The sequence below is a fragment of the Chiroxiphia lanceolata genome, chromosome 1 (assembly GCF_009829145.1).
Source record: "Chiroxiphia lanceolata isolate bChiLan1 chromosome 1, bChiLan1.pri, whole genome shotgun sequence".
Taxonomy (NCBI): domain Eukaryota; kingdom Metazoa; phylum Chordata; class Aves; order Passeriformes; family Pipridae; genus Chiroxiphia; species Chiroxiphia lanceolata.
In genome coordinates, this window is record NC_045637.1 from 151,664,863 (window position 1) to 151,675,679 (window position 10,817).

The 10,817-nt window shown below is 47.5% G+C and overlaps 1 protein-coding gene across 2 annotated transcripts in view; it reads left to right on the forward strand.

The window, feature by feature from the left end:
- PLCD1 (phospholipase C delta 1) overlaps window positions 1–10,041 on the forward strand; it is a 52,322-nt gene extending 42,281 nt beyond the window's left edge. For both annotated transcript variants that reach the window (XM_032698214.1, XM_032698204.1), the window contains exons 9-15: window positions 1,347–1,508; window positions 2,918–3,074; window positions 3,434–3,550; window positions 5,353–5,531; window positions 6,072–6,204; window positions 8,501–8,650; window positions 8,967–10,041. In XM_032698214.1, coding sequence (XP_032554105.1) covers window positions 1,347–1,508; window positions 2,918–3,074; window positions 3,434–3,550; window positions 5,353–5,531; window positions 6,072–6,204; window positions 8,501–8,650; window positions 8,967–9,058 — 990 coding nt within the window. In that variant the 3' untranslated portion in view covers window positions 9,059–10,041. The remainder of the gene's footprint in view (window positions 1–1,346; window positions 1,509–2,917; window positions 3,075–3,433; window positions 3,551–5,352; window positions 5,532–6,071; window positions 6,205–8,500; window positions 8,651–8,966) is intronic.
- The last annotated feature ends 776 nt before the right edge of the window (window positions 10,042–10,817 follow it).

The following is a 10,817-nucleotide window of genomic DNA, read 5'->3' on the forward strand; positions in this document are numbered from 1 at the left end:
ACCCACAAACGGTGAAAAGGGGGAAATTGTGTCCTTTGAAAATGCCTGTGTTGCTTTATAAAAGGTCCTTGGTTTTCCAAAGTCCTGTCATTTGAGTGTGGTAGTGTTTGTTGCTTTTGCTGTTGCGGAAAAGGCAAATACAGGGTGTGCTACACAGACTGAGGGACTGTACTGGCTAATTTCAAGATTGAATTTTTCTGGAATAACTAGCACACTCCAAAGCCAGGAGTACCAAACACATCCAGGTGGCAGCAAATCTCCTGCTGACTTCTCTGGAAGCTGCAGGGTCTCGTGGTGCTCCGGATTTTAAGGCATAACCTGCTCACTTAGAGATTGCCCTCAGTCACCCTTCTCAGTACCTCTCCCTGCTGCCAGCATTGCTGCTCCCTTGTTTGGGCTCAAATTCATCCCCCTCCAGGCTCCAGCCTTCTTCCCACAAGAGATACTTCAGTGGTGTGGTGGTCTGTGAGTGACTATGACCTGTTGGTGTGTTCATTCACCTGAGAGTTTTATGTGAACCTTGAAAGAGGCTGGAGAGAATTGATCAGCACAAGGGATGTGCCCCTTGGATTCACTCAGCAGCCAGCTGTGTTACACTGGCACATGCTGCTGGTTGTGATCAGTGTTGTACCGTGGCAGCAATCACAGGAGAAGCTGTTTGCAGAAGAGGAGGTGTCGTTGGAAAGGGTCTAGGAACTCTTCCTTAGGCTGTCAGCATCCTAAGGCTTCACCTGCAAAATCCTTACCTATTAAAATTCCATGTCTGCTGTGCATGAAACACCTGTCCAGAACTTAATGGACCTCTCACCCCATTAAAATATCTGCTGGAACAGAGGGCTGAACTCCTTCAGTCCCTGCTTGGATCTCATTAAGTTTCCCATTGTGCTTGTAAACATACATTGTGTTTATAACCATACATTGCAGACTGTGGGGTAGATTAAATAGCAGGCCACACAGAGGGGCAGAAGCAGTGCCACAAAGAGCTCCCATGAGCCCTGACCTCCAAGCTTGACCCTGTTTGCTGAGCCACATTCAGTCTTGGAAAAAAAAAAAAAAGGTATATTTTGATTGCCTTTAACTGCACAACTGTTTTAGTTGTCTAGTTGAAAGGATGGTCAGCTCTATTTCAGAATGGGCATTCTGGGGTATTCAGACTCATGGCTTGAGGTCTCAGAGGCTGGGCAGAGCCTCAGTGAAAAAACAGACTTATTTTTACCTGTATCTATGGATAATAACCACTGACTGATGCAGCTCTAAAAGGTCCTGGTTGCAGCTGAGGAACTTCTTCAGGGTGGACTAGAACCTTTTCTACTCACTGGCTATTTTTTCCCCTTTTCCTTGTGCAGCAATTGAAAGGGAAGATCCTTGTGAAAGGCAAGAAGCTGAGCAGGCAGGAGGACCCCACAAATGGGAACAATAACCTGGAGGCTGAGGACGTCTCTGATGAAGATGAAGCAGCTGAAATTGAAGATGAATCTGTGAAGACTGAAGTACAGCAGAAGGGGAAGGTAAGTAAGAGAAGTAACAGTGCTGGAAAGGGGCAGATCTGGAGAGACAGAGAAGCTTTAAACCTTTACCTATTGCAGAGGGCTCTGAAGTCCTTTATCAGGAAATCCCTTCTTGTTAGCCTGTCCCATGATTCATGCTGGGAAGCCACTTTTTAGATGGATTTTGTACCGTGCCTAAAGAAAAGAAAAGGAAAAGCCATTGAAATATACTTCTAATATGTTCCCAGCTAGGACAGTTCTCAGTGTGGTTTCAGCTGCTCAGCTGGGGATTTGTACATGTGAATTGTTGAAATTGCTGGAGCTGAGGATCCTGGTGCTTGCTCAGCTTAATGATCTCTGTCCCAGGCACAAACAGAGATTGCAGAGCCAGCCAAGCATCAAGGTTGGCTTCTTCCTCTAAAAGGAGGCCGGAGGACCCTGCAGCTGGTACAGACCATGTAGCATTTATGGAGGCAGTGGAAGGGCACATGTTCAATCTGTCTGCCTGATTTCCAGAAATCTGTTTGTTATGGGACCGTCGTGACTTCATTTGGTACCTTTCTAGTCACATTTTGGGATGTACCTGCACCCTCATGGTCTGACCTGGAGAAGGCAGGGAGGGAGGGAAGGGGTGGCCAGTTCCTACAGCAATTTGAATGACTATTTCTGGGGAGAAAATGCTGTCCTTTACACCAGTGTTTTGCTCCCTCGTGTGAGGACATTCAGTTTCCAGACTGCAGGTCCCTTTGAAGGCCATATCCCTTAGGGAGCAGGCTCAGAGGTGACACACATACGTGCAGTCCCCACTGATGGCAAAGCTGCCTCTGGATCTGGTCTGGTCTGTGCTTCCCCTGGCTGATTTGCTCACTCTTCAAGCATCTTACTTCTTTCTCTGAACTGTGTAAAATAATGTGCATGATTTTGAAGTCTTTTCCTTTCTCTTCTTGCCTCTGATGGGTGCTGGTGGCTCTCACTCCACCCTTACACTAATGAATGTGGCTGTGGAGTAGGAGGCATCAAAGCACTGTGAGAACTTTCTAGTTTGAGGGGGAAAAAAAGCCCAAGCTCTGTGGAGGCCAAAACATCCTTCTCTTCCCCTTATTCCTAGGTTTGCTTGCTTGGGACCAGGACGGTATGGAAAAGTCATTGCTAAGGCTCTGTTACAAAGTTTAGCACCTGGAGACAGACATTGGTGCTGAAATGAAATGCAAGTGATCATGCAGAGAGCAGCAGGGAGGGTATCCAACCAACAGAGAGAGAATCCTTTTCCACCCCCTCTCTGCATAGGGACGCCACTGAGTGTTGGTAGTGTGCATCCTTTCCTTGTAAAGATGGTGGAGAAGGGAAGCCCCAGGGGTCCTAGAGAAAACACAGCTATTACTTTTGGCTGCAGAAACTCCCTGCAAACCTCTTGCTCTCCTGTTTTTCAGAGTGATACTTTGAAGCTGGCCAAGGAGCTGTCAGACACAGTTGTCTACTGCAAGAGTGTCCATTTTGAAGGCTTTGATGACCCCAGCCATCCTCGGGCTTTCTACGAGATGTCGTCATTCTCAGAGAGCAAAGCTCTGAAACTGGCCCAGGAGTCTGGTATGTGTGTTCTGCCCTGACAAAAGGCCCAGGAGTCTGGTATGTGTGTTCTGCCCTGACAAAAGGCCATCCTCTGTCCCAGTCCCCCAAAAAGGGACAGCTCGTGGTGGTTAAGCATGAGGAATTGGTGTTCTGGAAGACATGGGTTATGATGTCTTTGGTCATGCATGTCACTGAGAAAAAGAGGGAAAAACTTACTATCATGGAGGCTGTTACCAAGAAAGGCATTTATACAGGTTGTTCCCATTCAGCCAGACTTGCTAGGCAGAGGAGGAGGATACACAGCAGCATCAAGAAGAGATAAAAGTAGCCCCCATCACTGATAGGGCTATTTTCTTCTTTTTTTTTTTTTTCTATAGGAACCAGTTTTATTCATCACAACATCAGGCACCTGAGCCGGATCTACCCTGCAGGCTGGAGGACAGATTCTTCCAACTACAACCCCGTGGACTTGTGGAATGTTGGCTGCCAGATTGGTGGGTGCAGCTGGAAGATTGGGGAGGGTCAGGCTGACTAGGTCACAAATGAACTGTCTGTGGAGGGGCTTCAGTTGAGGTAGATGTGCAGTCTCAAGCGTTGTGGAGCCAGAGGCTCAGTGGTCAATGAGAGAAATCAGCTTTTCAGCCAATGCTCAGTGACTTTCCATAGACATTTTCTGGCTCACCACAAGTCCATTAGGAGAGTCTTTCCTGCACATTAGTGTGCACGTCCCTGTAATTTCACTGTTAGCGGAGTTGCTGCCATTTCACAAAGGAAGAGGGAGCCAGGAGTGAAGAGTCACTTGCTGGAAGATGTGCTGAAAATCTCTGGCAGAGCTGTAAACCAAACTCAGCTCTCTTGAGCCCTTCAGCAAGGCCGTAACCATAAGGGCCAAGCCATGTCCTGAGCTGTTCCCTGTAGTCAAAGCAGTTCATCACATCTACTCCCAGGGGGTTGAGGCCTGTGACAGTGTATTAATAACTCAGAGATTCAATGAAAACAAAAGACCCAGTGCCTGTCAAGTGAATTCTGTTGTAGCTCTCACCCAGGAAACCCAGTGCAGTAGTAAGTGATGACATGCTTGGCTCTCTTGGATGTTGGAGGTGTCCCAGTTTTGGCCCAGCCAGACAAGAGAAGCTGTAGGTGTAGGGCACCCTGGCCCTCAGCTGTGTAGACCCACATGGGCTGGATGTGCCTGGCAGCATTTGAACTTGGTGGGTCCTGCAGGCCCCGTGGAGGCACAGGTGGCACCCATTGGCCTGTCTGACCTTCAGGAGAATCTTTGGGAGGCAGCATCGGTTCCCTTAGGGTACAGTAAGGCCAGACCTGCATGCCTTATCTGACCTGAATGCAGTATTTGGGCATTCTAAATTAGATTTTTCAGAAGACCTGAGTACTTGCAGCTCCTGTTCAAACCAGTACCCTGCAGTTACCAAAGTCTTGCTGCAGGTGGAAAAATAAAGGAGTGCCTTAAAATGCTTTTGGCCTTCAAGTGTGACAGGATATGAAGGACCCAAGACCAGGATAAATTGCTTGTCTTAAAAGATGTCTTATATGTTGCTAAAGAAATTGAAATCATCCTTGAGAAATCAACAGAGCACTGAGGAGCTGCTGGGGTCTGTGTGGTGTTAGTGAGACTGTTCACAGACACTGTTCCAGATTTGACATTAATACTTTTAAAAAAGATATCGACAAATTGGGAAGAATACAAGAAATCTGCCTGGTATTAGGACACCAGTGAGGCTTGATCTGTTTTGGGTAGGAGACAATAAAGAGGTGATTTGATCACAGCTGCTGTACTCCTACCTGAGGAGTTCAGAGTGTGAGGAGCTCTCTGGTCTAACCAACAGAGGCATCAATGCCCCTCAGGATGGCAAATGAAAATAGGCAGATCTGGGCTGGAAAGGGGGTTTTATAATGAGGCTGAGTAGCCAGAGAAATGATCCGAGAAGGATTTTCTGACTTCACTGCAGGAGAGAACTCCTTCAGCATAGAAATGAGTAGGTTTATCTAAAAGATGCAGTTGCTCAACTAGGTGGCATAAATTCCATGCAGGACACTTTTTGATCCTGCAGAAAGCAGAATGGCTGTAATGGCTTCTCTCCTCTCTATCATCTCTGAATGCAAGAAATCCTCAGGGGTAGCAGGCTGTGAGGGTGAAAGTTTATCCCTGCTCTTTGAAGCGTGGAAAATCCAATGTTTATGTCCATGAAGTGCAATTTCATGTGAGCAGAATTAGTATGAAAAGTTTCCCATTGATTTGTCTGAGAGTTGCTGAATTTATTTATTTATGTTGCAGTTGCCCTGAATTTCCAGACAGCAGGCACAGAAATGGATGTCTACCAGGGTCGGTTCCAGGACAATGGGTTTTCTGGGTATGTCTTAAAGCCGGAATTCCTCCGGGATGAGCAAACCAAATTCAATCCAAAATCCATCACAGAAGGAACATGGGGGACAAAGAAGAAGCTTCTGCTTAAAGTAAGAATAGAAGTCGGAAACGTCTCAGTAGCATCCACCTTCGGGGGGGCGTGTAGGTTGTACCTTCTCCTTCTTCTGGTCCCACCTGGGCAATGTTGTCGTAACCCTACTGATTTCCCACCTCTGGGGTCTCTTATGGACTTTGATCCTCCAGGGACCCACTCACGTGTTTAATGTTGGGCAGTAGAAGAGGTTAATGACAATATTCACTGTCGTTACAGAGACGTACAGGCAGACGTGCAATCAACAGTCACCTCTGCTGTTCCCAAGTGTCACCTGATCACTGTGGGGACAGTTAGAAAAGCTGCCTGTCCCCCAGCCAGCTGGCTGGGCTGGAGCAGTGTTCCTTAGGTGCTTTGGCTCATGACAGCTTCCTCTGAAGGATGTCACAGCACCGGCTCTGAAAAAGCAGCACCGGCTCTGAAAGAGCAGCACCAGCTTGTCACAGCAGATCCTGTGCTCCTGGAGAAGGAGAGGGAATTTTCCAGGGAGCCCCCTCTCCTGATGAGTTCCTAACCTCTTTCTCTGTTTCCTCCGCAGATCATCTCTGGTCAGCAGCTGCCCAAGGTGAACAAAAGCAAAAACTCCATTGTTGATCCCAAGGTGACGATAGAAATCCATGGTGTCCAACAGGACAACAACAAGAAGCAGACCAAAGTCATTGAAAACAATGGTAAGGGGTTTCCTTCCGAGCTGTGCTCTCATGGGGCAGTAATTCTTCCATGTCATGTAGCAGAATGTTCCTTGCCAAGGCTGCTGCCCTGTCACCAGACCTGCCCAAGTTGCACGCAAGCCAGCCCACACTAAGCAGAAACATGAGGTGCTGTTGGACTTTGAGCAGTTCTTCCCTCTCTTCTCTCTCTAAGACATTTGGAGACAGAAATTCCCTGTAAAACAACATCAGCCATATTGAGTTGTTTGAGGCTGGCTGCCAGGTTGGCAGAGCTAGAGCTTTGCAAGTGCTCTTTACCTCCACAGAGTTGGGTTTGACCTGGGCTGCAGGGGTTCCCACCACGATATTCCCAGAGAAGGCTTCTTGTGGGGCTCATTTTATCCTGAAAGTGTCACAATGTCATGAAAGATTGAGGTTGCATGGGACTTTGGAGGTGTCTGTTCCAACCCCTGCCTAAAGAAGGACCATGCTCAAAGCGTACCCAAGTTGCTCAGAATATTGTCTGGATGAATTCTGAATATCTCAAAAGATGGAGGACCATTTCAAATGTGGCTGTGACTTCCCTCTGTGCAGGGAGGGTCTGAACATTACGGCCTCCTGCACAAACACACACACACACACTCTGATTTTCTGCCTGGAGTAAGAGCCAAATGCTAGAAAGCTAATGCAGATTTTCCTCCCTGCTAACAATGTTTCCCTTTTCCTCTTTCCTGTTTGAGTAAATCTGGCCTGGCTCCTAAAGCTCACTGCCATTTCCGTCACCTACAATAATTCTTATAGCCTGTCAAGTAAAAGTTGTGTAGGGAACATTTCAGAACTGCCAGGCCTTTTCCTCAAGGCTGCTCAGCATTCCCAGCCCCGTGGCCAGCCCTTGGCTGGCTGGAGCAATACTGGAATGATGGTGGAGTGATACTGGAGGGAGTGTTGCCCAGTGAAAAGTGAGTCAAACAATGAAAACATCCATGTTGGAAAGAGGGGTTTGCATTTCATGGGCTGAGGTTTCAGATGAGTGACCACACTTCAACAGCTCACCTGGTTTGATGTTTTACAGTTGGGCTCGATGGTCTTAGAGGTCTTTTCCAACCTGAATGATTCTATTATTTTGTGTTGTTGGGACTGAAGCAGGGGCTGTGGGACAGATCGGGACACAGCATGATCAGGACACAGACCATGGAGTTCAAGAGCCTGTAGGAACCTGCTGGCTCAGCATCTCTATCTTACTGTGGCTCTGAGATGGGTTGAGAATCCCCCACAGATTCCACTACAGTGAAGCCTACTGTCCCAGGGCCAGTGACACTCCCTCAGCTTTCATGATTTCTGCTCCCATGGGATGAGCAACACTTTGTTCAGCAACAGGTTTTTTTCCCCAAGGATGAAGAGTCTGGAGCAGATGTGTGTTGTGTGAACAGTCCAGTTGATTTAATCATAGAAGGGTCCAAATAAAGTACACCAATGCAGCACAGGTATTGTGCTATGGCACAGTCCCCAGGCCCATCTCAGAACCTCCAGGGCCAGCTGAAAGATCCCTGTCTCCTACTGAATCCCCCACAAACCCTTCATGACCAGCAGGGACATTTTGCTGTCCTTGGTCTCTGCTCTGCACAGGCTCTGCCAATGGCAGCAGGTTTTCCAACAGAATGTCCTCTCCTCCTGTTTGCTTCTGGGGAGTGGTTCGTTGGAACTGCACCTCCTGTGACCTGGAGAGAGAGCACTAAGCTTGCTCTCCACCTCTTATCTGATGCGATGGTCTTGGTTTTGTTTGCTTTGAGTCTGAACCACATGATCCTTATCAGACTTGATGATGGTTTCTGTAATCAGACACTCCTCTTTAACCTTTCTTGCAGACAGGGGAAATGAGGCACGGAGTGGTGGTTAGATGGGTGTATCTCAAGAAGGTGGAGAGGCTTAAGGCCTCAGGAGTCTGTCATAACACAAAGACACAGCTCTCCTCTCTGCTCTCCCCTGGTTTAGGGCTGTAAAAATATGCAACCACTCCAATGGCAAGCAAAGACATCCATGTACCAGAGCAGAGCTGAGTTCCCCTCCCTCTTGCTCCTCACTGCCTTCTGGGACAATGGTACTGAGGTCTGCAGTGAGCAGCCTGAGCTGAAGGATTTATTAATACCAGGCAGCAGATGAGTATTAGAGCTGGGAACAAGGCTCTTGGCACCTTCTAAGACCCCTGGCCTGGGTCAGATTAGGTTGGCTTTCAGGCAAAGTCTCCACTGATTTGCAACACCTCTGATCACCATCCTTACCTGCCAACATCTCTGATATCCTTGTCTGTGTTGTCCAGGCTTTAACCCTAAATGGGATGAAGAGTTTACATTTGACATAGAGATCCCTGCACTCGCCCTGGTCCGGTTTGTGGTGGAAGACTTTGACATGTCGACCAAGAACGACTTCATCGGGCAGTACACCCTTCCCTTCACAAGCCTGAAGCAAGGTAAGGCCCTGCTCCCTGTTCCTCACAACCACTGAACCCTTTGGGAAGTTCCAGTGTCCTGAGTGTTCCAGATCCATCACACCCCAGGTCAGAACAGATTGTTTGGGCAGCTGATAACACTGTCTCTAAGGAAGGGCCCCCCTTGTCCCCAGTGGCTTTGGGCATATCAAAGCCTCTTGGATCTGCCTGTTCTGTGGGATACTGGGAGCAAAACACTCTGAGAAAGGGAGATGTTTTTGCAGGGTCTTGGCAAATGTCAGCAAATGCTTTTCCAGCTGGACTAAAGGCCACTTTCCATCTGTGCCTCTGCTTCCAGGTTATCGCCACATCCATCTTCTAACCAAGAACGGAGACCCGTACTCCTCCTCCACCCTCTTTGTGTACATCAATATCCAGGACTGTGATTAGCAGCTCAGCTCCTTCAGGGCACAGCGAACCTCGTTACAGACCTGGAAGGAATTCAGTGTGTGAACTCTGCCAATGTCAGGGTCCTGCCAATCCCCAGCACCTTCCATGGAGCAGCACACGGTGCTCCGTAGGACCCCGATGTGAAACAGCCATCGACCTTCTCCCTTCTGCGTGCTGGAAACATCCCACTGCTGCTGTTGAGATGAATCCTTTTGTACCTGTTCGACCAATCCAGCTGTGTTTTTAGTTCACTTTATTTAGATTTTTTTAATGTTGCTTTTAGCGAGAGGATAGAGACTCCTTTTTAGTGAAGTACAGCTCTTGGGTTGGGTTCAGTCAGACATCTGGACAAAACACCCAACATCTGTGCCAGAAGAAAAGTCCTCCATTGGCACTGCAATCAGTGGCCAGGCACCAGGTGACTTCTTGCAGCTGCAGGTGTCAGCCATCTTTCACCATATGAAGTCTTAAATGGGGACACTATTCCCCCCTTTCCCTGTTACAGATTAAAAAAGAAAGCTGCACTACAAAGGCCCGTGTTATGTAACTCGGCTTTCCTTTTGTGTTGTAATGAAAAATACATGAACACTACCGTGCCTGTGTGCCTGGCTCCCAGCCAGGCCGCTCTGCATTCAAAGCCTGGCTCTCACCCTGTGAAGGAGAAAGGAGCTGCTGAGTGGCAGATTTCCCTCTAACCCAAAGTGAAACCCCGCTCAAAAGGGACCTCGGAGGACACCTTTTGCCGGTGACACGTAGAAACACACTCGACTGACAGTAGGGATTTTTTTTTTTTTTAATGCAATAAAACTGTGTGTTTTTATAGAAAAATGTCATTTTTTAAACACAGAGGAAGTGGCAGTGGATGTTGTAAATGTTAGCCGGTCCCAGTTGCACTGTAGAGGTAACCCAGCACAAACACACAGGAGTGTTTTGAACAGTAACTCAGTATTTATGGCAACGAGTGACTTTTTTTTTTTCTTCCAGTAGAACTACAGAGTTAAGGGAATATTGTTGAAATAAAATAATATATATTTTGAAATGCCAACTATGTTACTAAAAATGCATTAGACTATTAAAAATTTAAAAAAATTCTGGGAGAGTCCAGTTAGTTGTCACTATTTGCCTCTTTGTCCTACTTGAATGCAGCACACGTGAATTTGGAGATAGATCTGCTTAATTTCTTAAGTTATCAGGCTTTCTGGGGTTTTCAGTCCCTGGTGGTGGAGAGGACGGGCTGATACCAAAGATGTTAATGTCTTTCTAAACCTACTCCAGTCAACTTGATTTTTGAGTCCAAAATAGCCTGGATTTAGTGATCCTTGGGCCTGCTGTGAAGCTGGGTTTCTTTTACTCCTCTGTGGAGTTTGTTATGCTTCAGTAATCATTGCTGGACACATTGATTTTTCCTTTTCACTACAATATTGTGAGATGTTGTAAACTGTTACCAAATTAAATGTGAATTATATCCACACCTCAAAGGCTCATATTGCATTAACAACCAGTGGGTGGGAGAGTCCAGGAGTGGAGAGGCCAGTGAGGCAGAGCAGGGTGTCCTGCACTGCCATGGGCTCTCTCAACTCACATCTGGGATGGGGGTATGTTGTTGGAGGCACATTTGAAGGCCAGGGCTGGGGCCAGGCCTTGACTCCTGCCCAGGGACAGCTGGTGTTCACAATCCCTGCTCTCAGTGTGCTCTCAGCATTTCGTTTTAAGGAGCAGTGGGATAAAAAGCATGGACAAAGGACACCCAGGACTGCCC